A 27,303-nucleotide genomic window follows, 5' to 3' on the forward strand; every position below is an offset into this window, starting at 1 on the left:
AAAAATCAGTTTTAGAAAATTTGGTTACTATGGTAGGTAGCTTTTAAGAAATGGCTCCCAATGTTCACATCTAATATAATTCCCTCCCCCTGAGCACAGGTGGACCTAGTGACTTGATTCTAGAATATGGCAAAATTGATGGACTGTCACTCCCAAGATAAGGTAACAAGACTGTGACTTCTATAACTGCTTGCAAGCTTGCTCTGATGAAGCCAGCCAGCTGCCATGCTGTCAGCTGTTCTAGAGAAACCCATGTGGCAAAGAACTGAATCTTTCCTAGATGAGCCATGAGATGACTGCAACCAGCTGACACTTCGACTGGAACCCTGTAAGAGAACAAGAGGACCCAACTAAGCTGCACTTGGATTCCTGACCCACATAAAGCGTAAGATAATAGATAAATGTTTTAAGTTACAAAGTGCTGAGATAATTTACTATACAACAATAGATAAATAATACTGCTACTCTTAAACAAGAATTTAGAAAAATGTATCAGTAATAATTTCTACTGTATTCAAAATATTTCTATATTATAGTATTTTTAGGAGTACCTTGGCAATCCTTTGAATCATTTTATTTTTGAGACCACCTTTAAGTAAATACATTTTTCTCATTTAAATTCATAAAAGGGACTGATAATTTCTACAAAACTTCAACTACTACCTCTCTTTTTTTTTTTTTTACTTTAGCATTTGATATTTATTATTAAAATTTAAGTTGCAAATAATATATACCAAAACAGACTTACAGTGATAGTGAAATAGAATTTACCTGTACTCAAAGGTAAGCTTACAAAACCTTTATAAGTTACATGTGCTGTCAAAAATGGAAGCACTGCCATTGGTAAGCTGGTAGCTATCCAAGCCTGTGTCACGTTTAAGATGCATCCAAAAAGACTGTTTGCTATTAGCTCACAGAGAGCAGCACTAAGTCCAATATATGTTGATCCATGTTCAAGTAGATTCCTTGGTAAGAGATATTTTTAAGGTATTTTACTTTTCTTCTTCTGGAAGTTGGTTAATTTTACTGGTTACAATATCAAGAGTTGTTAAGTTTTCCTTGATAGTCTTATCTGGATCATGATTTTCCATCTTGGAGCCTTATGCTCTCCTTCTCTCAGCAGCCGGTGCCTGCTCTGGTTTTCCTCAGCTACTTTGGGGCTCAAAACAACCTCGGCTTTCTTAGCCTGGGCGCAGCCATCTTTGGCTGACACGTGACTTCAACTACTACCTCTTAAAGGTGGTACTCTGAGTTAATTTATTAATTCATTCAACCAACATTTAATCAGCTAATATCTATTTGTTGGGCACTGTACCAAGGAGCACTAAGTGTATTAATAAACCACATGAAGAAAGAGAATAAAAGTATTCAAAGAACACACTCAACAACTACAGGTTACATGGTGTGAATGTGGATCAGTAAGAAATAAGCAGTAGGGAAAAAACCTCTACAAACAATCCTTGATTGAACAAAAAGCTTCTAATAAGTCCATAAAAGCTATGTTATAAACATTAATAACTACTACTACAAAAAAAAAATGCCTGCAGTACCAAACCAAAAAGACACAGTATATACACCACACTTCCTGCTGTTTTTATGTGAACTTACCCCCCCCCCAAGCTACTTTTTATACAATATTCCTCTTGCTGAGTTTTATCAATTTAAGGCTGTAAGTTTTTGGGTTTGGCCAAAAGCTAGTAAGAGTTAACAGAACAAACACAAATTGTAAAGTAACATAAGTTATTATAAAATAATATAAGTTACTTTTTGGGGAGCTCTGGTGGCATAGTGCCTAAGGCATTTGACTACTAACCAGAAGGCTGGTGGTTCAAACCCACCAGCCACCCTCGGAAGGAAGACTGGGCATTCTACTTCTGTAGAAATACTGCCTTGGAAACCCAAGGGCAGGTTGCTATGAGTCTCGATGGCAGTTGAGTTTGTTTCCCCCCCAAAAGTTTCAAAATAAATTAACATAACAAAGTCAGAAGACTGAACCCTCAAATTCTTTATCTGTTTTACTTTTTAATCATGTACTACACAAAGCCCATTTCACCACATCCCTGACAACACCGCATATATAAATTTTTTTTGCAGTCTGATTTAGGTGGGGGGCTTGTTTGAAACTGCATCTTCTTGATTACCAGGTAAGGCTGAGAAACCTACGTTTATTGGTCACTTCAGTTTCTTTTAATATCTGCCTCTTCCTATTTTTGGTCACTTTTAATTTTTGTTGTTTTTCTAAGAACTCTTGATATACTGTGAACAGCAATCTGTTGTACATGTAGCATCTATATTCTTGTTGTAACTGCTTATTTTAATGAAAGTTTCAACTTCCATGCAATTTTATGTAATAAAACTTACCAATCTTTTTTACACAAAATTAAGTATTTTTTTTTTTCTCCAGATCATCCTCAATGTAAATATGGGGAAAAAAGCCTAAGTGATTGAAAATAGATTGTTTCCAACTTTACTCATTTACATACCACAAATTTTCAGCGGTGCTTCCAATTCCAAAAGAATAGGTTGGCTGAGAAAGATCTCCCGAGACTTGATACATAAGCCCCGAACTTCTGCTTCGGTCATCTGCACAATCTTTCCTGGACGACATCCTCGTACTAATAAACAATGAATAAAATGGTCAGTTTTCTAGAATTTATCCATAAGATATAATCCTTGGGGGGCAGGGAAGAGTCATGTTTTGAAGATCAGAAAAGTCATATAGGCAGCAAACTAGAGATGCCTTGTTGTGTCTTATGGGAAACAGTGAGGTTCTTGTATCATCTTTGGCTTCTCCCTTTTGCTGCTGGTTCCCGATGATACTTTTCCAGCCTGCTGCCACCAAAATGCAACCTTCTTCTTTGCTCTCTCCAGTGGCCACCTTGAGGCCTAGAAGCCCAACAGATCTAAAATGTTTCAGGGACAGCATTCTTAAGGGTCTGGCCTATCCTCTAAGCACAGCAAATCCTCAATCTAGCAAAAACCAGAATAGCATCACTAAGAACAAGTGACTATGAAGAAAGATTAATAAGTAGCTGTCAGTAGGCAACACTTCCTTGAAACAGTTATTAGCAGTACCAAGAATTTTAGCAACCATGACCTCTGTTTCCTGATCAAAACAAATTTTAAAAAGGTGCTATGTACTTCTATATATTTAATGCATTAACAGTTGGGCATCATATATAAAAAATAGTCTCTAAAGGTTATTTAGCTGGAGTAAATATTAAGATGAATGAGCTATAAATTCCATAAAATAATATGGCTCTTCAATAACTTCCAGAGTGGGACGAGGGAGGGTAGAATGATGTATGAAGAGGAGAGTGCTTTACTTGCCCTACAGATATGAACTTGCATTCAATTCCTCTTACATCTTTATCTTCTACACTGGCTCTTTCCCTTTAATCTTTAAATATATACTACTAGTTCCCATTTAATCTTAACTGAAAAGGCACTGAACAAACCAACCAAACAAAAACCAACCAGAGACTATGTTCCTAAATTCCCTTACTACTTCTCATTCCTAAGTTTTACAATGAAGTCCATATATTTCTGGCTAAAAATTATGATTTGTCAAGTCAATCAGACAGGCTTTAAAAAAAAAAAAAGGCAGGCCTCCATATACAAAAGTTAATCAATATACACATTCTATTAATGTAAATTCCTCAAATATTCATCATTGTTCTCTTGTATCTAGAATAAACCTATCTGCCTATAATTAGCAGATAAGAACATAAGTGCCTATAAATTATTTTTTCCATAATATTATTTTTTTAAGAAAAGCAAAAAGCATTAATTAAAGTTTCTTTAAGAACTAATGACCAATTTGATTTGCCCTAGGTTTTAAGAAGTAACTAATTTGCATAACTATACTCATAACCAAGGGGCCTGGGTGGTGTAGTGATGAAAGAGTATAGCTGCTAACTGAAAGTTTGGCTTTTCGAACCCACAAGCTACACGGGAAAACAATTTGGTGGTTTGCTTCCATAAACATTTATAGCCTATATGAAAACCAAAGTCACTGCCGTTGAGTTAGTCCCTACTTGTAGTGACCCCTCCTTGGGTTTCTGAGGCAGTATCTTTATGGAAGTAGATTGTCCAGTCTTTCTTCTGAGGAGTGGCTGGTGGGTTTGAACCACCAGCCTTCTGGTTAACAGTCAAATACCTTAGGCACTATGCTATATAGGGCAGTTCTACTCTGCTAGGTAAATCTGCTGCAAAAGATCTCTTTAAAAAGCAAAGATGTCATTTTGAAGACTAAGGTGGACCTAACTCAAGCCATGTGAGTTGCCTCATGTGCATGTGAAAGCTGGACAATGAATAAGGAGGACCAAACAGCAGAAGCCTTAAATTATGGTGTTGGTGAAGAATACTGCAAATACCACAGACTGCCAGAAGAACGAATAAATCTGTCCTGGAAGAAGTGCAGCTGGAATGCTCCTTAAGAAGCCAGAGTGACCAGACTTCATCTCACTTACCTTGGTCATGTTGTCAGAGGATCCAGTCTCTGGAGAAGGATATCATGCTTGGTAAAGTGGAGGGTCAGAGAAAAAGGGGAAGACCTTCAATAAGATGGACTTATGATAAAGCAGCTGCAATGATGGGCTCAAGCATATAGCAAGGATTGTTAGGATAGCATAGGACCAGGCAGTATTTTATTCTGTCATAACATGGGATCACTGTGAGTGGGAGCAGACTGGGTAGCACCTAGCACCACCACCACCACCACCACTTTGTCCTATGGGATCACTATGAATCAAATCAACTGGATGGCAATGAGTTTGGTTGTAGTTTATAGTTATAACTAGGGCTTCAAACCAGTTTGACCTTCTGCTGAGAATGTGAATTTCCAACCCAGATACAGTGAATCACAATCTAGCTTCTTAAACGTATATTCTGATTCAGTATGTCTGGGTGGAAATGCAAATTATCAGCAGAGGGTCAAAATGGAATGAATTGGTTGGAAGTCTTGTTCCTAACAAAAGTAAACAAAGAGGAGACAGAGACAATGTTCAAATGTGCATTAGTTAATATACCAGTTACTAAGTGTATCCTTGAAATGCAAAATATTGATTAAAAAACTGCTTTTGTTATGGCAACTCAAATATCCCCTCAAACATCAATTACCTATTCTTGATGCACATTTGGATTTTCCTCAGACCAAAGTAACCAAAAAATCCTCAACTGCCATCAAGTAGATTCAGATTCAAGCCAGAATAGAATCAACATATTTGTCAGAGTAGAACTGTGCTCCATGAACAGACTGCCAGGCCTTTCTTCTCAGGTGGCTCTAGAGGGACTTGAACTTCTAACCTTTCAGGTTAGCAGTCAAGCTTGTTAACCTTTTTCACCACCCAGGGACTCTATATCTAATTTTCTCTCATTAAGCAACTGGAGTGCTTAACTTCATTTCCCTGTCACAGGAACAATTCTTAATCTTGGCATCAGTTTAAAACTTGGGAAATGATGACTAAAAAATAGTTCTTCCACCAATGAGTCGAAGACCAATGTGTTTTAGTTTAAGGGAAAAAAGTATAAACTTTGTAAGCTTAAAGATCTCTAGTTGCTTTCAGATGACAAATACAATGCTTAAAGTGATTATTTAGAAAATTTATTATTCAAAAAATATTTGAGAAGTTATGATGTATTAATGGCCCAATTGTGTCAGTGGATAAGACAAAACACTTCTGGCTCTTATAAAAATGTTCACAATTTCTGTTTGTGATCTGATATTAATAAAACATTTTTTTAAGTTACTAAAATTTAATCGTAATTTGATGGCAATCATTAAGTCAAAAGCCTAGTGCAGGTGACTTTAATGTGAATTTGAAGTCTTGAAAGAACAATGATAAATATTTCATCTTATATTTGTTTTCTCTGTAAATTACATATATTTAATTTTGGTTACACAACGACTACTTAAGTTACACTGAACTCCAACATTCTTAGATAGCTATAAAATGCTTCAACTTGTAAGTCATACTAACAGAAACAAAAAATCTACCAAAGTGAAAAATAACACCGCACTGCAGAAAAACATTTTGTATTTTATTGTTCAAGGATGCACATTTTCCTCCAATTATTATCTCTGAAACTAAGAGATAATTTATAATCAATAGCTTCTTACAACTGTAACTGACATTACTTTTTACCCTTAAACCAAACTCACTGCCATGGAATCAAATCCAACTCACAGAGACCCCCTATGGGTTTCCAAAGTGGTAAATCTTATGTAAATAGATTGCCAGTCTTTCTATCGTGGACTGGCTGGTGGGTTTGTACTACCAAACTTCTGGTTAGCAGTCAAATACCTCCGGCACTATGCCACAAGAGCGCCTTCAGAAAGTCCTTAGACTCCTTAAAAGTTGGTAAGAAGTTCACCTTAGTGCAACATAAAAAAATGGTATATTTCATAATCAATGACATTTCAGCAGTTGATGAAATACAGTGAGAGAAACATAAGGAGTTCCAAAAGTTTAGACTTAAAAATGTTAAGAATGAATTATTCAAATGTTTGGGAGAATAGGGTAGAATGGCTCAGAGTGTTTCTATCTGTCTCCAAGAGCACTTCAAACTTCTCAGTCATCTGAGAAAAGAAGAAACTGAGCAGCCTGGTATACAGGGTAACTCAACCATTATGAGCACAATCTCCACAAGAATTCTAGTATTTGGGGTAGATGAGCCTACACATCAAACGTCTCAATAGATTATGAAAAGACTATAAATCTGCATACTTCACTAGGTGCAATGCAATTTTACACTCATCATGTCATTTAATCCTTTTGATAATCTGAGAAATTAGAAATGAAATTATCTCAACTGTACGATAAGAGAGATAAAATAACTTGCACAAAATCACAAAAGTCCAGGTTTTACAAGACTGAAAGGAATGAAAAACAGCAGAGTATTTAGTACCAAATTTTCTAACTCAAGACAAACTTTTTCACTTTATCACATAAAATATTTCAGTATACAATAATTTTCAATTACTTATTCCTGAACCATATTTGGATTTGGAGGCGAGGTAGAATGAACTAAGGGGGTAGTTACTACAAATACCTACCATACTATTAGTACTCAGAAAAATTTCTGATATATAAAGAATATTAATCTTAAATGTGTAATGTGATGTATGGTGACTAGGTGGTTCCAACTCATAGCAACCCAACGCACAACAGAAGAAACACTGCACGGTCCTGCACCATTCTCACAATTGCTGCCATGCTTGAACCCATACTTGTAGCCACTGTGTCAATCCATCTCACGAGGATCTTCCCTGTTTTCACTGACTCTCTACCAAGTATGTTATCCTTCTCCAGAGACTGGTCCCTTCTGATAACATGACCAAGGAAAGTGAGATGAAGTCTGGCCACTCTTACTTCTAAGGAGCATCGCGGCTCCAATTCTTCCAAGACAGATTTGTTCATTCTTTTCAAGTCCATACTTTCCATATTCTTCACCAACACCACAATTCAAATGCATCAATTCTTCTTTGATCTTTCTTACTCATTCTCCACCTTTCATATGCAGATGAGGCTACTGAAAATACTAAGGCTCTGGTCAGGAGCAGTTCAGTCTTCAAAATGACATCTCTGCTTTTTACAACTTTTTAGAGGTCTTTTGCAGCTGACTGTCCAATACAATACATCATTTCATTTAATTTCTTCCATGGGCGTTGACTGTGGACCCAAGTAAAAGGAAATCCTTTACATCATCACTTTTCTCCATTTATCATGATGTTCGTTACTGGTCCGGTTGTGAGAAGTTTAGTTTTATGTTATGGTGCAGTCCACAGTGTGCAGGCTGTAATCTTTGATCTTCATCAGTAAGTGCTTCAAGTCTTCTTCATATTCAGCATGCAAGGTTCTGTCAACTGCATTTCACAGGCTGTTAATGTGTCTTCCTCCAATCCTGATGCCAAGATCTTTACATAGTCCAGCTTCTCAGATTATTTGCTCAGCATACAGATTGAATAAGTAAAATAAACACCTTTCCTGAATAAACTATGCAGTATCCCCTTGTTCTGTATGAATGACTGCCTCTTAGTCTAGGTACAGGTGTCTCATGAGCACAATTAAGTGTTCTGGAATTCCCATTCCTTGCAATGTTATCCATAACTTGTTATCCACACAGAATGTCTTTGCATAGTCAATAAAACACAGATAAACATCTTTCTGGTATTCTTTGCTTTCAACCACGATCCATCTGACATCAGAAATGATTTTCCACGTCCTCTTCTAAATTCAGCTTGAATTTCTAGCAATTCCCTGTTGATGTACTGTTGCAAATGTTTTTGAATTACTCTCAGCAAAATTAGTTGTGTGTTATAGTAATGATATTATTCCATAATTTCTATACTGTGTTGGATTGGGTTCTCTAGAGAAACACAAAAACCAGCAAAGTATATATATATATATTTATAGAGAAAGAGAGAGAGAGAAATTTATCTTAGATAAATGGCTCACAAGCGTGTAGAAGCCGACAAGTTCAAACTGAAAAGTTCGTCTCTGGAGGGGGATGGGGCCCAGGGCCGTCTGGCTTTCGCACGCATGGCAGAGGAGTTCAAGTCACAATGTTCGTCTCTGGAGAGAGATGGGGCCCGGAGTCGTCTGGTTCCCGTAAGCACAGTAAAGCCGAGAGAATCAAGCTGACACGCAGTGCGCTGGTCACTGTTCCCAACAAAGAAAAAATCCGAAAACCTCCAGGGCGAGCAGCGAGCTGTTCGCTCCAGGAAGTGTATAGTCCGGAATGCCGTTCTTCCAGTTTGTCCCTGGGATAGTATTGCAGGTAGGCCACACCCCTGGGGAAACTCCCCCTAGACCAACCGGCCGCTTAGAACGCAGTCATGTGATCTATCATGGGAACCACCACTCACAACTGGAGTCCAGCCAAGTTGACACATCTTCAACTATCACATATACCCTGTTGGATCACCTTTCTTTGGAACTGGCACAAAGATGGATCTCTTCCCTTGGCCAGATGGCTGTTTTCCAAATTTCTTGGCATAGATGAGTGCACATCTCAAATGCTGCATCTGTTTGCCAAAACATCTCCACTGGTATTCCATCAATTCCTGAAGCCTTGTTTTTGCCAATTACTTCAGTGCAGCTTGGACTTCCTTCTTCAATACCATCAGTTCTTTATCATATGCTACTTCCTGAAATGGCTGAACATCGATCAATTCTTTTTAGTACAGTTCTGTGCATTCCCTTCATCTTCTTTTGATACTCCCTTTTAGCGTTATGCAATGCAATTGTCTCCAATGATACTTCCTGCCTTAGAGCCTACTTTTTCTGATATTAAAATAGCCCAAATCAGCTTTCTTTTAATTAATGTGTACATGATATATACTTCTCATTCTTTTACTTACCCATCTATGTTGTTGTAAACAACTACACAGTTTTGTCTTCTCAGTTTTATCTTAATTTGAATGTTTAGTTCATTTAAAGGTAAATTTAAAAGTAAGGTTCATTTAAAAGTAAAGGTACTATAATGAGTAAAGTTGGTTTAAGTCTATCATATCCTGTCATTTGTTTTCTATTTCTTCTATCAGTTCTTCACTCCTTCATTTCTCTTTTTTGCATTCCTTTGGAGTAATAATTTTTTATTCCATCCTCTCCTCCACTAGCTTTTAAATTATATATATTTAAAATTTCCTTTTTAGTGGTTAACTCTAGAATTACAAACGGACTTTTCATAGGTAATAACCTCCCCCTCCAGCATTTGTGGTAGAGTTATCATGTATTGCTTCTACCTATTTTAATCCCCACAAAGCATAGTTATGATTTTAAACTGCCAGTATTAATTTACATACTTTTATTTTCATTATTATTATTCATTCCTGCCTGCAAATTTTTTGCTCTTATCTGAGATAATTTTCTTTCAACACAAAACTTTTTTTAGTATTTTCAGTGTCAGTCTATTAGCAATAAATTCTCTCAGCTTTAGTTTGTCTTTATGTTGCCTTAATTTTTAAAGGCTATCCTCACTAGGTTTAGAATTCTAGGTTAGCATTTTTTTCTTTTAGCACTTTAAAGAGGTCATTCTATTGTCTTCTGGCTTCCATAATTTCAGGTGATAAATCAGCCTTCATTCTTACAGTTTCCCCTGAAGGTAATGACAATTTTCCTCTGGCAGCTTCTAAGATTTTTGTTTTCTTTGGTTTTTAGCAGTTAAGTCAATGATGGGTCTCCATATGGTTTCCTTTGTATTTATCCTGCTTGGAGTTCACAGAGCTTCCTGATTTTGAGTTTTTATATCTTTCTCAGTTTTGGAACATTCTTAGATCAGTATTTCTTCTGTCCCATTCTCTACTTTTTCTATTTATGGGACTCTGATTATACAATGTTAGTTCTTTCATGGGTCTAACATTGTCTCACATTTTTCTCATGTACTTTTCTGTATTTTCCCTTCATTTTTTTTTCTCTTAGCATTGGGTAACTTCTACTGTTTTCCAGTTTACTAATCTAACCCTCTAATGTTTCTAATTTGCTATTAAACACAATTTCAAAATTCATTTTAGTTTTGTATATATATTTTTTAATTCTAGAGTTTCCACTTGACTTTTTTAATGGCATCTAGGGTTCTGATAAAATTCTCCATCTTTTCCTCTTTTATCATAAGCATATTGACTATTTAAAAAATTTCTGTGTAATAATTGTAATATCTAATTACCTATGGATTTGTTTTCATGTTTTTTCTCTTGATTACTAGTCAATTAGCTTTATCAGTCTAGATGGAATATTAAATCATGAAGGAAAAACAGTAGAGGTTCTGGATGACATTTTCCTCCAAAGAAGGTTATTTCCTTTGGCAGACTATAAGAATACCAATGACTCACCTAGGTTGCCCTGAGGACTGGTTTATTTCAGTTTTGCCTTCAGTCTTAGCAAGTGGCCCTAACAGGGTCTCAATGGAAAACCCAGGGTACAGTAAGGTCACTCTAACTTGGGAGGGTTTGAACCTCAAATTTTGCCTCCCTAGCACTAGGAAGATACTGAATTATCTTGCTCAGATCTTTAGTTTCCCAGCTGCCATTTCCTGCTGTGTTACTTGGGATCTTCTTTTAGACACATACAGCTCATTAATCAATCAATGACTTTAGGGAACCTGACTATAGATTTTGAGACTAGCTTGTATGTGGCTCCTTCTTTCTTCTCCTTATTTTCTCACTTGTAACTTCTTTGGCAGCCTCAAACTTCAACCTCTCTCTAGCCCAGAACTACCGCTTTTTGTTTGGGCTTTATTCCTTCATATGACAAACTAGGAAATGTCTCCAGGAAAAAAGCCAGGGTGACTGACAATGTCTTGTTAGGTGCTTCCTGTCTCTGTAAGAACATGGCTCTCAATAATTTCCTGTGTTGGTGGCTCTTCAACAATGAAATGGCTGTGCAAGAACAGAAGAGGCACACAAAATACGATCAGTGGCTACATGCTGGAAATTAAAATAATCATAAAGAATTTTGAGGATACCCTGCCAATGGCTAGACATAATGAATCCAAGCTACATATTTTACCTGACTTAACCAGTCACACAACTTTGATGGGAGAATCAAGGTCTCTTGACTCCTAGAGTGAGGTACCTTTCTGCACCATCATGTTTACATCATAAATGGGGAAACAACACCACCACCACCGGGGTTTGGAAAACTATCACCTTTAGGCCAAATCTGGATCACTGCCTGCTTTTACACGGTTTATGAAAAAAGAATGATTTTTATAATTTTTTAAATAGTTGGGGAAAAAAATAAAAACAGAATATACTTTGTTGACATACACAGAAACATACGAATTTCAAATTCCGTGTACGAAAATAAAGTTTTACTGAATATAATCACTCTTTCATTTATGAACTGTCTATGGGAGCTTTTGCACTACAACAACAGAATCGAGTAGTTGCAATAGAGACTATATATGGCATTCTCATTGCTTCACCGTTCAGTGTACTATGAATTGCAGAAATGCAGTTACAACTTAACAACATTTTTAATGCCACACATATTGCCATACCAGGATATTTTATTTTACTTTTACTACCAGTGAATACCCATCACGTCAAAGAAAAGTAGACTTGAATGTTGTGTTTTTAAGGCCTTGTGGAGTGTGTATTATTCTGTTATAAAGTCAGCTAGCAAAACACTGTTGCAATTATAACTCTGCTAAAATAACGTCACTTGTGTCCACTTTATGAGACTAAACAGTCATCATAGGAAAGCAATTGTCTGAAATACTAAGAAAATTTAAAATAAATCCTACCGTCACAGAATTTCTTCAAGAAATAAAAAGGAAGTTGCTACCAAAGTAAGCTCCAACTGGCTTATTTATTAGTGAAGAGTACATTAAATTTTGTCTGACTGGAGAAGCTGAAGAAATGTATCCTGACAAAATGCACTTGTTTAAGACTATTAAACTCTTGGCAAGAACAGCACTTAAAGAGTTGAGGACAATGGAGCAATATCAATAAACAAAATAAAAACAAAAATGCAAGAGAAACAATTTCTAATATTTTTCTCTGGTTCCTGATGCGAAACAGATGTTACTGATACTCTATACAGGGCAACTACAGGCCTGAATATTTTCAAAGAAGCTGAGAAAAAACTAATTTATAACAACTTGAAGTGGAAATCTGCTGAAGTATGATAATTCATTTGTTCTCATGGACTTAACCATTGCCAATTCTGTGAATATCTGTAAGCAACAGAAAGTGAATACCCTGACTTGTCCTACCAGGCAGCAGGCTTAGCAGTGGTAAAGTTTCAAGGCTTTTTTTTTTTTTTTTGAGTTCAGGGATAAGACTGAAATTTTTCTGAATGAGAATAACCACTTTCAACGTCAATTAGTATTATCAAGCACTGAATGACTTTAGAATGTTTTTTTGCCACAGATTTCGTAATGTCCTTTAGTGAATTCAAAAAAGAACTACAAGGTAAAACAATGCTTTTATATGAAATTATATTGTGGTTAAGTCATTTTGACAACTAATGTTGTCTGAGTCACAAATATTATCAAACTGTTCATATACTTCCCATGCTACCAAAAGTTAAAATATGAAGCGAGATCTTTATTCCCACACAAATTTGCAGTGGATAAATTTTTTGAGCTTAAACTATAGTTCCAGTATTGCTTCTCAGACCTTGATGCAAATGCAAAGGAGATGTCCATAGAGCAAAAAACTTCTATTGGAAATGATCAATCTGCAATAACATGCTAAAAGGCAAATAACAAAAATCTAATAAATTTATTTAATGCTTTCCACACGCTCAATTAAAACCATATGCTTGTGGCCTGATAGGGAGCTCTGGTGGCATAGTGCCTAAGGCATTTGACTGCTAACCAAAAGGCTGGTGGTTCAAACCCACCAGCCACTCCTTGGAAGGAAGACTAGGCAGTCTACTTCCATAGTGACACTGCCTTGGAAACCCAAGCAGGGGTCGCCTATGAGTTGGATCTGACTCCATGGCAGTGAGTTTGGTTTGGTTTGTTTGTGGACTGATATTAGTAGTTGGCAGTACCTGGGGCTGCCATTACTCAAAATCGACTTCAATGGCAACTAACAACAATCTCTGTGAAAAGACATCTTCCAAGATAAAATGTGTAAAATCTCATCACAGGTTAGCATTAACTGGTTTATAATCAAATTTTCATAAGGAACACTACCTTTGAATCCCAAGTAAGCAAAATGTTATCTTCCCTCAAAATAATTCCTTTCTTCACCATTATTTTACTCAACCACTGTATTTTGAATTTCATATAATTGTATACAAGTTCTTCTAATGCAAATTTGTCTTTTAAATTACAAAGGGTGTTTTTATATATAACTGTGTGTACATACACACACACAAATTTATCTTTCAATAACCATCTGCTATTTTCCCCAGTAATTTCTTACTTATAACTGCCTTTCTAAAATCAATAGGATGGCGATAAAAAGAAACTTAACTCCATCATCCATGCATGTCTGTCCAATGAAATCTTAGTAATCTAACTAACCTTGGATATTTTAACTTCCACTTAACCCCACCCCCACAAAAAGATTCACTCAAAGTTACATACCAATTAATGGCAAGTTAACACAAATTCAGATTTACTTATTTTTTCCCCACCAGTTCCTCCATATTTGAGCACATAAGTCTGCTTTAAGAAACAGAAAAGAAAAATTTTATAATTGGCTAAAATGTAGAATTTGGTTCTAAATGAAAGAATTAGGCAGCTGCTGTAATTTCAATTCATCTTAAGTTTGTCTGGTAACTCACTGTCATTCAGTCAGATCCGACTCATAGAGACCCCCTCCTTGGGTTTCTGAGGCATTATCACTATGGAAGCAGACTGCCCAATTTTCCTTCCGAGGAGTGGCTGGTGAGTTTGAACCACCAGCCTTCTGTTTAGCAGTCAAATGCCTTAGGTACTACATCACCAGAGTTTATCTGGTAGGAATAATTAATGTGGGTTCAGAGCCAAAAGATGGTCTTCAGGAGTACTGTATATACTTTGTGTGTACATGAACATATATATTTTTTTGAGGCAAACCAAAATGATCATGAATTTTCAAAGGAGTCTCTGAATCACCCTAAATTAAGAAAAAAATAATCATTTCACATACATTGGTAAACAAATAGCCACTACAATAAAGAAACAAACTAAAACGAGACTCACTGCCATCAAATTGATTACAACTCACAGTGAATCCCACTGGGTTTCCAAGGCTATAAATCTTTATGGAAGCAGACTGTCTGCTTTCTTCTGCAGAGCGGCTGGTGTGTTCAAACCACTGATCTTTTGGTTAGCAGCCAAATGCCTGCTAACCACTACTACACCACTAAATCTTCTTAAAATGAGAAGTACAGAAGTAAAGTAATAAACGGGAAGACTAGATGTTTCAAAAACAGAGGAGAGCCCTAGCTCAATGGCTCTCAAAGTATGATTCCTTTTTCACTGAGTTGACAACTGCATTGATAGGACAAAAGTAATGGTGAGTAAAAATGCTGTCACTTTAACATAAATCAGTGGCACCAAAGTATGTTGGTAGTCACTGTGTTGTTCAGTGCCACACACTTGCAGTAAGAAACAAAACAAGCCAGTTTCACTTAAGAATGCCCTTGATGAAGCAGTAAAATTATCAATTTTATTAAATTTCAACTCTTGAATACGCACACAGCTCTTAAGTATTTTGTATAGGAAAATGGAAAGTATCTATAAAGTATTTCAGCTGTGTAGCAAAGTACAGAGGTTGTCTCAAAGACAAGTACCTGCATGATAGTTTTAGTTCCAAGCTAAACTAGTCACATTAAAAACAAAACAAACAAAAAAAACCCGAACACCTTTTTTTGCTGTAAAGCACAACTGACAAACTATGATTATTCAGGCCTAGGTGTTTAACAGATATGGTCTTGAAAATGAACACAGTGAGCCTGTCACTTCAAGAACAAACTGACAGTATTTGTTGCCAATGAGAAAATTCAGGCTTTCAAGTGAAAATCATTATTTTAGAGGCTTTGTACTCAACACCACAAACTTGACAGCTTCTCCTCTCCATGCAAGGACTTGCCTTAGGATCTGTTACTGTGGTATTAACAAATGTGATTTTATTTATTTATTTTCGGGGGAGGGGGGATGTATATAAAAAAAGTGTTAACATTCAGATCAGTATTTTCCAAAAACTGATGCAAGTTACAAAATCATGGAGAATTAAAGAAGATCCTTTTTTTTTTTTTTTTAAATTGTGATATGGGTGAAAATGTACAGTGCAAATTCACTTTCCATACAGCAGTTCACATACACTTTGTCTCATGGCATTGACTACAATTTACCACAATGCAACAGCTCCCCCTCCCACTTCCTCCCCATAGTTACCTCTTCCCTGTGTCCATCCCTCCATGCACTCCTGTCCCGAGCTGTCTCCCTGTGTATAAACAGCCCTTTTTTCTCCCACGATTGTTCTCTCCAAGGAGTGTATCTACCTCAGGTAAATGCTCAACTCATACGTGTGGGCTCAATTCCAGACGTGAAGGGCAGCTAGGGGGCATAGTCTCAGTGGTTCCACCAGGCTCTATCAGACCAGCAAACCTAGTCCCCCCACCGCTTTCTTTTTCCCAAATGATTTTGAGTTTTCTTCCACACTGTTCTACCTCTCTATCCAAGATCTCCTACACTGATCCCCCTTTGAGTAGCTGACAGTGGTAGCTGGGCACCATCTAGTTCTTCTGGTCTCACAGTCATATAGGCTGCAGACTGCATGGTGTACCAGTTGCTAGGACTAATTCTTTCCATGAATCTTTGGTTTTCTTCATTAAAGAAGATCCATTTAAAGTACAAGACAAATCAGTGGATTTTAACCAGTTAAGAAAATTAAAAGTTAACTGACATTTTAGATTCTACATTGCAACTAACCTCTAAGAAACTGCCACTTGTTGATTTTTGATTTATTATCAGAGAAAAATATCCACAATTACCTAAGAAAGGTATTAATATACTCCTTCCTTTTCCTGCTACATATCTGTATAAGCAGATTTTCTTCATATGCTTCAACCAAAATGTATCAAAACAAAGATACAAGAATTCAGAAGTCTTCTATTAAACCAAACATTAAAGAGATAGGCATACATGTAAAACAATGACACTCTTCTCACTTTTCCTGTTTTAGAAAATAGTCCTTTTTCATAAAAACATCTACTTCCATAGCAATATGGCCTTGGAAACTCAAGGAAGGGTCGCTATGAATTGGGTTTGACTCGACAGCACATAACAACAACAACAATATGCACTTATATGAAAAATGTAACAGGTTATCATTATTTTAAATCAATTAATGAGTTTATATTTTTAAAATTTTCAATTTATTTTCTAATTTATATAACTCATATAAATTAAAGCTCTTAAGGTCCTCAATTCTTTTTAAGAGTGGCAAGAGGTTCCAGCCTCAAAAAATGAGATCCACTGTCCTACTCCCTAGGCAACAGAAAGCATATAGTACATGTTAAAAACACCTTAAATCACTTTTTAATATTTTATTCTGCCTAGAAATCTCTCTCTGTCCCAGCACTGATGTTGGTATCTCTAGTATGTACAAGAAAAGGGGGCAGAGCAGAAATTAGAATATAGGCAGAAGCTGTATCTTTTACCCTTATGCAACACATCCTCTCACTATATCACACTTACTGATATTTCTCAGTAAACATTTAATTGAGTAAACTTGATTATCATCATGGGGAGGAAGACTGGACAATCTACACGTGTAATGATACTGCCTTAGAAACCCAAGGAGGGGTCGCTATGAGTTGGATGTAACTCAATGGCAGTGAGGTTTTTTTTTAAATTATCATTCAGCATTTACTTAACTATTGGGATTGGTGTCTGACTCATAAAATATATTCCTTTCTGTCATTATCTAATTTAGACTTTACTCTCACTTACAGGTTTTCAGTATCTTATTCAAAAGACTGGCGATGTTCTCTCACTACTTTGGCTCAATTATTTGATAAATATTCAAATGCCACTGATGAAAACTACCAATACTTACATAGTCTCTTGCTCTAGTTATTTAAAATAAAAAAACGAATGATTATTACTGCTCAATATGACATTAGAGACTGCTATATAATACCTGATGTTCTCAAACTCATAATGAAAATTAAGTTTTGATTTCTTTCAGTGTTGAAAATGAGAGGCAGAATGGGTATGTGTGTGCTAAAACGGTATTGGACAAATGCTCAAAGCAGGAAAGGTGTGCTGGTAAACCTGGTATAAGTGTGCTGGGTATTTCTGTTACTAACTTCCTGAGAATAAAATTCCTTTATGGTGAAATAAACTGTCAAAGTCTTGAAATTACATAATGAAGGCATGTGTCAAGACGCAAAGACAATGTTCTCCCTAGGTTGTACACATAACTAAAATACCTCCACATGTCTTTGCACAGATACAAGCAAATTTGGGAAGGACAACCCTAACGTCAGTGATTTGCAGGAAGGGGAGGGGTTTTACCAAACCACACAATTGCATACCCTCATTAATCACAGGCTAATAGTGTAGAAGCAAAATAAAGGAGAATCACTACCCTTCACAGAAACATAAATCTTGCAGTTTATATTTCATATCTAAATATTAACTTTTCCTATTGCATGCAACATACCCACGTAGACCAGGAACTAACCACCTCCACCAACCAGGAAAAGGCAGAGGAGGAATGAATCATAGTCAATTGGCATAACAGTCTTAAAAGACTGTTAGTGGCCATATAAGGTACAACTATTAGACTCTCCTCTCTGGAACAAAGAAGAGTGAAGAAAAATCAGAGACATGTGAAACCAATTAGTCCAAAGAACCTAAGCCTCCACAATGACCCTGAGACCAGAAGAACCAGACGGTGCCCTGTTACCACTACTGACTGCTCTGAAAGCAATCACAATAGAAGGTCCTGGATACAGTGGGAGAAAAATGTAGTACAAAACTCAAAATCATAAAAGAGACCAGGCTTGCTGGTCTGATCGAGATTGGTGGAACCGCTGAAACTACAGCCCTTAGACAACCTTCAAGAGTGGAAATAAATTCACTCCCATAGCTCAACTTTCAGCCAAACAAAAGACAGGCCTATAAGGTGAACAATAACACCAGTGAGGTACATACTCATTAGAACAATCAACCATGGGAGATCAAAAGGGTGGCATTTGCCCAGGGATAATGCTCTGAAGGAGGGAATAGCAAAGAAGGGAAATGGTAAACAAAGAAGTAGGAAGAGTGCTTGTGTTAGGCTGGGTTCTCTAGAGAAGCAAAACCAGTAAAGCTTATACAGAGAGAGAGAGAGAAAAAAATTTATCTTAATGGGTCACACACTTATAGAAGCTGGCAAGCCCCAAGTTCTTGGATCAAATGTCAAATTGGAGGCTTTACCCAACTCACACAGATGCAGGGGCTGATGAGCTCAAGGTTGGCAGGCAGTATACCGGCTGTTGACTCCAAAAAATGACGAATCCAAGCTCTCCAGGCTGAATGGTGGATTGTTTGCTCATGGACAGTTGCAGGCAGCACAACAGAAGAGTCCACAGAAGAGTGGCTCTTTTCCCCAGGATGTCCATAAATATATTAGAAGCAGGCCACACCCTTAGGGAAACTTCCTTTCAATGGATTGGCTGCTCAAAACATACATCTGATCTCATCATGGGAATAATCCATGTCATAACTGCTTAAACCACTCAGAATTGTGGTCCAGCCAAGTTGATACACAACTCCAACTATCATAGCACTGTTACACTGTGGGGATTGCAATCAATGTCACAAAACGTGTATGAATTGTCAAATGGGAAATCGATTTGCTCTATAAACTTTCCCTCAAATCACAATTAAAAAAGCACTTTCTTTTACAGAGTGTATAACAAGAGAATGAGGTGTAAAAAAAATCTCATTTTACCTACTCATAACCACTACTTCAGAGGTAACCGCAATTCAATCTTGGAGGTAAGGCAGGGAATGTAGAAGAATTGTGACCTTGAGCTCTTTCTCTCTCCTACTTTCACTGGTCCTCTATTCTTCCAGGGAGAATAAACCTTGAAATGGCTATTTAAAGCTGCAGGGAGCAACACTGGCTGACTGAGGGTATATGTTTGCATCCAATCATAATTATATCCTAAAAAATTCCACTGGGAGTCGCCATCCATCACTAGAACCACCATACCAAGGGCTAACCTACTGATATTTATAAACCATTTCTTCCCCCTATTTCTCTATATGCCAAGACTTCCAGGTTAATCTTTGTATCAGAAACAATCTATCTTAATTTGTATTTCTAAGTCTCTTGACACTCTTATGTATTTAGAGTATCTTACTTCTGTTAGAAATATTTGTGAATTTATGCTATCGTAATGTATACTGTTAGAAAATAAATGTGTAGAAGGTGGGGGTTGGGAAACAAAACTCTACTAGATGCAGTTTATGCTGGTGGTTCAAACCCACCAGCCACTCCTCAGAAGGAAGATGGGGCAATCTACTTCTGTAGTGATACTGCTTCGGAAACCCAAAGAGGGGTCGCTACGAGTCAGTCCGACTCAATGGCAAACAACAACAACAACAACAACAATCCTAAATCTTAATTTAACCCTGTCACTAACTTCAGATTTGAACAGATTTCTAAATCTCAATGAATCTTTAGATATTTACCAGAAAATCTTCAACTCCTTAAATGCTATGTGCATTCAAATAGCAAAGTCAAACACCTCCAGTCCAGTTTCTCAAACTGTCAGTTTCCTTCAATTGCTAGAAATTAATTTATGAAACAAATTACCCTAATCTCTAAATCAGTTAAAAACTGTACCACCAACTTTATGCCTCCTCTAACTTCTCATCCAAGAAGAAATAATGATCATTAAACTATCGCTCCGATGCTCTCTCCTATTCCCCCGCTAAAAGGAGCTCTAGTGGTACAGTGAGTATAGCACGTGGCTGCTAATGACAAGGTCAGCAGTTCAAGACTGCTCTGAAGAAAGATGAGGCGATCTACAACCTTGGAAGCCTAGTGGGGGTCTCTATGAGTCAGAGTTGACTTGACGGAAGTGGGTATTTCCCACTTACTTTTTTTTTTTTTTTTAAACCAGATCTGGCTTCAGATCTACCACAACATTCTCCTCAACCTAAGCAGAAGTTGAGAGCAGCAACTAGAACTTTCCTTCAACTTGGCTAACTTATTTACTACTGGGGTCAGAATTAAACAATTTAATCAGAAAGGGGCTTTAAGCAGTCTGGTACTTCCTCAAAAGATTAAACACAGAATTAGCATATGACCCAACAATTCTACTCCTAGATATAATCCCAAGAAAAACAAAACGTATGTTAACACAGAAACTTGTACATGAATGTTCACAACACTGATCCTAATAGCCAAAAGGTAGAAACAGCCCAAATGTCCACTGATGATAAATGGGTAAATAAAATGCAGGATATTCATACAACAATCTACCATAATCTACTTCTGTAGAGATACTGCCAAGGAGGGGTCGCAATGAGTTGGATCCAACTCAACAGCAGTGAGTTGGGTTGAATTTTTAGATGCATACAACAGAGTTATTATTTAACCATAAAAAAGAATGAAGTACTGATACATGCTTCAACATAAGTTTCACTTTGAAAACAATGTGTTAAGTGAAAGAAACCAGTCACAAAAGATAACATACTACATATATGACTTCATATATATGGAATGTCCAGAATAAGAAAATCTACATAGAGAGACGGTAGATTAGGGATTGCCTAGGACTAGGGCGAGTACTAGTGGAAAAAAGGGAGTGATTAACAGGATAAGGTGATAAAATGTTTATTGTGGTGATGGTTGTACAACACTGTGAATATACTGTTGTTAGGTGCTGTCGAGTTCGCTCCATTGGCTCCAACTCATAATGACCCTACACACAACAGAACAAAACACTGCCTGGTCCTGGGCCAATCTCACAATTGTTGCTACGTCTGACCTCATTGTTCCAGCCACTGTGTCAATTCTTCTCATTTTTGCTGACCCTCTACTTCTACATCTATTACTATGATATCCTTCTCCAGAGACTGGTATATTTAGTGACTATACTAAGCACCATTAAACTGTATGCTATAAGTAGGTGAGTTGTATAATTTGTGAATTCTCTCTCAATAAAGCTGTTAAAAAAAAAAAAAAGAAAGAAAAAGGGGCTTTAATGTAGTTTCATTAATCTATTTTGGTTTTCAAATACCTTCTAGGTTTTTTTAACCTCCAAAAGGACACATAAGAGGAAAACTTCCTACTTGCTTAGTCTTATCAGCTTAATTGAATCTTAAGAACACATGGTCCACAAGAAAAGAAAGAAATATATATTAAACGATCACGTTGTTGTTAGCTGCTACTGAGTGGATTCCAACTCATGGTGATTCCACGTGTGCAGAGTAAAACTGCTCCACAAGGCTTTCAAGGCTGTGTGACCTTTTGGAAGCAGACTGCCAGGTCTGTCTTCCGGAGTGCCTCTGGGTGGATTCAAACCACCAACCTTTCAGATAGCAGTAAAGTGCTTAACCATTTGCAGACCTGGGGACTCCTAAATGATCACAGTAGTTCGATAAAGTCAGACATCTGGTAAGTTGAGGTCAAGTGAAAAATAGATTAAAAAACAAAACAAGAACACTCACATCCCCAGATTTTCATAAAGCCACTAGTGGGTCAAAAAATATGAGCAAGATAATATTCTGCCATGTAAACTTAGTGTTAATATTCCATAACTTACATTGTACTACTACTCAAGCTCAACTTTGTAGTAAAGTTATTAAAACAGTTTAGGAAACTGTTTTATATCACACAGTAAACAACTTTTAAAGTATTTCTAAAGATATTTCAATGACAAGGAAAAATGTTCATGTTATACTACTACATGAAAAACTCATAAAACTGCATCAAGTATTCTATAACATATGTGAACACAAAAAACTCACTGCCATCGAGTTGATTCTGACTCAGAGACACCCACTGGGTTTTCAAGGGGGTAAATCTTTACAGAAATAGATAGCCCCATCTTACTTCGACAGAGTGGCTGGTAGGTTTGAACCACCAACTTTCTGGTTAGCAATCAAATGCCTTAGGCACTGTGCCACTAGAGCTCCTTTGTGAACACAAAAGTATATCAAAATTTTAAAAAAGGTTATCTCTGGATTGTGGGGTTATGGAGGACTTTCACCCCCCTCTCTATTTCACTAATATTCAAGTTTTTTACAATAAGCATGCCTTACTTTCATAATCAGAAAAAAGCAAATCCCAGATACACACAGTTATATATTTATTTCCCTATATATAAAGGCATTTATTAATCATCATCAACCGAGAGAGACCACATTTTTAACAGTTGGGTCAAGTCTAGTTTGGAAGTTGGTGGATGGGAACAGAAATGGCACTATCCCAATCACTGGTGAGTTTTTCCTACAAACCTCCTCCCAAATACACCAGTTTTTACTTATCCCATTTCATCTGTTCCAAAATAAATTCAGAATTTATAGTCTGAAAAATGTTCCTCAGGTGATAATCCCGTTCCCATCCTAACTCCTTAGAGAATCACTGATCTAAATAAAAAGTGTTCACGGGATTTTCCAGGATACCCATATGAACTAGTTTCAATATAAAGAATCAGTCAGAGGACTATGATAACCCAGAATAGTATGGTAGCAGGATCACTATAGAGGTAAAGTGGTATGGTATGTCTTTTAACTTTTAGTTCTAAGTAAAAATTAACCCCCCAAAACATACTTAAGTATATAGTTTTACATTAACAACATAAAAATACTTTATTAAAATGTTCCAAATGCTCTTTGAAAATAGCACAGCAATGATAGGCAAAAAGTATGCTTACCTAAAATACAAAAGAAAATAATCAAGAATATGTTGTAGAAATACAATCAGCATTCTAAAATGAGATCATGTGCTGCTAATTTTTCCCCCTAATGTAGAGAAATTCTGGCCAAATCTTAACTTGTAATTTCATTTGAGACTTAAAAAACAAACAAAAAACCCTAACTCTAGATATTTATTCTATTAGATAGCTCTACAAAATACCATCATTTGAATTTGAGTTAAATTTGGTTAGCATTTAACACCACTGAAAATCAAGGCACTAAAACAACTGTCTTATTTGAAGACTATAAACAATTATTCACTAGAAAAATTAAGTATGCTTTGGATGTATCTTTGAAAGAGTGTAAATGGGGGGAGAGGGAGTGGCAGCAGGAGAGGTCTGGAGAACTTAAGAATCTCAAGGAGCTCAATATCAAACTAAATACGCTTGCCGAGAAATTAAGAACTAATGAACTCTTCACAAATGGGAACGTGCTGAACATACGAACACAAAGGAGTCTGGAAAAAGGCCAAGAATCACTTGTTTAGACTGAGAGCTCTTTGAGTGAAATTGTATCTTATCTTTAGATTCCTGATGCCTGGCACAGAGGTCAATAAATACTTGTTAACTTGAAAATGGAAAATGTGCCTGGACTAGAATTATTACCAAAAAAAGACTGTCCAAAAAGAGAGCAGAACTTTAATTTATACATACAAAAACAAATGAAATCACTTAGGCTACTTTTCCCACTATTTTTTTTTTTCCATCAGTAACTTAAGGTTCCAGTTCAAACATTTAAAAATCCATAGATATGCTTTTTTTATGCCTTAAAGTATATAAATGTATACAAATATTTAAAGTAAATAAACATGAAGAAGTTGATATACAAACATCAGATTGTAAAAATATTTAAGTCTACAAGCAAAGTTTAAAAGTTAAATGGTGGTAGGTCTAAACTTCCCCAAAGATTAAGAATATTAAAATTCCAAAAAACCTACTTTTCCCTCCCAGAACAATGCACAATTACAAACATTATACACTTTTTTTTCAAAACAAGTTTCTCACAGTTAAAGATCCAGCAAGATGTTCACAAATAAGTCCACAAAGTCTGAAGTAGTCAACACTGACTGCAGGCACTAGGGGGCCTCCCAGGGAAAACTTCATAGTAAAGGAAAAGGTAAAGAAGAGTTCCTGGTAAAACTTTGCTTCCTATTCAGCCTTAGACTGTTGGAAGGTTTTCACATCTGGAGTGAATAACTGTATTTAGTTACACAACGGGTACACACAGAACTGATGTTTTAGATACTGACATATAGTTGGAAAAAAAGGAACTAATATCTTCTTTGGCGAGTTTCCAAAAAAGTACGTACTGCTACAGTGTAGTGATTTTAAATCATTATCTCCAGAAAATATAAAAGCAAATAGTAGTTTATATATATACAATTCTTTGACTGTACATGATTTTAAATCATTATCTCCAGAAAATATGAAAGCAAATAGCAGTCAATACATATACAATTCTTTGACTGTACCTGACGAAGAAGACTCTAAATTTTAAAAAGGCTTACTTTTTTCCTCTTTGACACACTCACACAGCAATTAGTGATGACGCAAACTTTAGGGAACAGAGACTCATTGGCAAAAGACTGCAATTAATTTCGAAAATTTTCCTGCAATAAATCAGTATGTTCAACTCCCTCTCCAGTTCTTCCCTATTCCCCAGCCGCCACCTCCGCCCCCAATTCTCCCACCAACATAAAACTATGCAATAAAAACTGTCAGGGCCCAGAAACTTAAAATACCGAGGCGACTTGTAAATTACCTTTCAAACACACCAGAAGCTTTACAACAGACCTTAACTAACTTTGTTCAAAATTAAATTCCACTTAAACCTGTTAAATTCTCAAACCCAAACACCAATCCCTTCAGCAAACATATCTTCTTTTCGGATTTTTTGCCTGAATCTTCAATCCGATCAAAGAGTTTTATCTATTTTAAAAAAACTAAATAATGTAGGTATTCAGTTTCCGTTAATTTTACCTTCTCCTTAAAAAGAGTTCACTCTATAATATCATATGACAATACTGAACGGCAGATTAAACAATCATATTAAAGAGGTTTTCATGAAATTCACATCAGGAACAACAATTTGAGGCAGCAAAGGCCAATGTCCAAAGCGAACAGGGAATACACACTCCACGTACACGCATCCTTGCACCCTCCTTGGAAAGGGTCACCTGAGACGAACACAACAGCGAGGAGAACCCAGCACCCCCTTCTTAAATGCGATCTCCCCACAGACAGGCTCTTCATAACCCCAGACCAGCACGCCTCGGTCCCGAATAAAATAATCCCCTAAGCGTGACCCAGTGACCCGCAGGGCACAGCTTCCCTCCAGCCCGACTTCTCGGAGGCCGCTCCCCGAACCAACAAGCCTCCTTGCCCCCTCCTCCGCTCGTTCGCACCGTTTTCCTTCGGAGACGCTTCTCACAGAGTGGAAAAAAAGGGTCCCCTCCGGATTCGGCAGTAGAAGGGGAACCGTGGAGATGAGAAGGGTTGCCCCCTCCCTCCATCCCCGACTGGCCTGGGTTCCGCACTCACCCTCCAGCAATCGGGTGATGAGACTGTCCACGTTCAGCTCCCCGTCCGCCATTTTGTCGGCACCAGACTCTGCTTCCCGGCAGCGGGAACAAGGGCTTCTCGGCGGCGGAGGCTGCGGCGACGGCTCGGCGTTCTCTCACCTAAAAGTCACGCGGCGTTTCGACCCCCGTTCCAGCTCCCCCCTTTCCCGGGCCCTCCCCCCACCCCCTCCCCACGAAGCAGTGAGAGCGCGCGCACACTCCCAGGTTCACGAAATAAATAAATAAATAGACGGGGCCCCACAAACCGGGCCGAGTCAGACCCAGGCCAGCACCTCCTCCTCGGCACCGCCCAACTCCGCAAAGCTCACCAGCGCCGCCACGGCCCCACCCGCAGCGCCAAACCCGCCACCGCGCCACGCAGCTCTCCGCGCAGGCGCTGCGCGGCGCGGCGCGGCGCGCACTCCTTCGCGGCCCCCCCACGCCCCGCCTCTTCGGCCTCTGCGCAATCGCACTGCTCCTAATTCGCCCACGGCCGCCGTCACCGCCGCCTTAGCGCAGGTGCGTCGCCCGTTCCCTCCACTTCCACTGCGCCGAATCACCGCGACTGCGCAAACGCTTCGGAAGGGCTGGGCTTTTGCTACGCCGAGGAAGCTCCCATTACGCAGGGCGCGCGTAGGGGTGTTGCCGTTCGCCTGGTCCTTCCCGCCCCTACGGTTTTTCGTGGCTCACGCAGACGCTGTGGTTGTGTCCTGCCAGCATTTCTCTTCGTTGCTTGGCTTCATTCCCCGGTTTTGAAGCAATTTCTCGTGTGTCCGTTAACCAGGAAGCGTTGAATGCACTTACCCATGTTTGAAACCCTGCACTTTGCGCGTGTGGGAAGCAGGGAGGTGTTCCTCTACTGGAAAAGTTTAACATTGTAAACAAGGGGTTTTGGTACACCACTGTTTCGCAAGGCTAGGTTCCAAAGGGCCCCTAGATGAAGTAAATGTTAAAGTGGGTATTGGAAGGATCAACAGTAAGAATGTTTTAAATGAATATCGCTTTTACATCTCCATCACTATGTGGATACTATTTTTCCACAATGCTTTTTTTGTTCACACTTCAATTAATTTTTTTAATCACCTTGCATCGTAAATGATACACATTTATCTCCCATACTCGACAGTAAGCTCCTAGAAAGTAAAAACTTAACATCTTTACGTCTGACACATAGGAAAAAGGGAGAGGAGAAATACGGAGGCTTAGAAATACTGGCTATCTAGTTGTTTCCACCACATCAGACTGCCTCTGGAAAGGCAGGACGAAGAGTAGCCAGCCACGTAACTGATCTAGGCAAGCCAGAGTTCTTGGCCTGTTCTAAGAAATGGCCAGACCAAAGGCTCATTTCTCGGGTGTTTTTTCCAAAT

At 37.8% G+C, this 27,303-nt stretch overlaps 1 protein-coding gene across 1 annotated transcript in view; it reads right to left on the reverse strand.

Annotated features, from left to right (window-relative positions):
• Positions 1-25,968, reverse strand: part of PPP1CB (protein phosphatase 1 catalytic subunit beta) — a 43,890-nt gene extending 17,922 nt beyond the window's left edge. The window contains exons 1-3 of the mRNA XM_042780682.1: positions 25,553-25,968; positions 2,732-2,903; positions 2,484-2,646 (exon numbers count right to left, since the gene is read on the reverse strand). Coding sequence (XP_042636616.1) covers positions 2,484-2,646; positions 2,732-2,903; positions 25,553-25,968 — 751 coding nt within the window. The remainder of the gene's footprint in view (positions 1-2,483; positions 2,647-2,731; positions 2,904-25,552) is intronic.
• Between the last annotated feature and the right edge of the window lie 1,335 nt (positions 25,969-27,303).

Source organism: Orycteropus afer, unplaced genomic scaffold, assembly GCF_000298275.1.
Source record: "Orycteropus afer afer isolate SDZICR_OR568_19922 unplaced genomic scaffold, OryAfe1.0 scaffold00054, whole genome shotgun sequence".
NCBI classification, from domain to species: Eukaryota; Metazoa; Chordata; class Mammalia; order Tubulidentata; family Orycteropodidae; genus Orycteropus; species Orycteropus afer.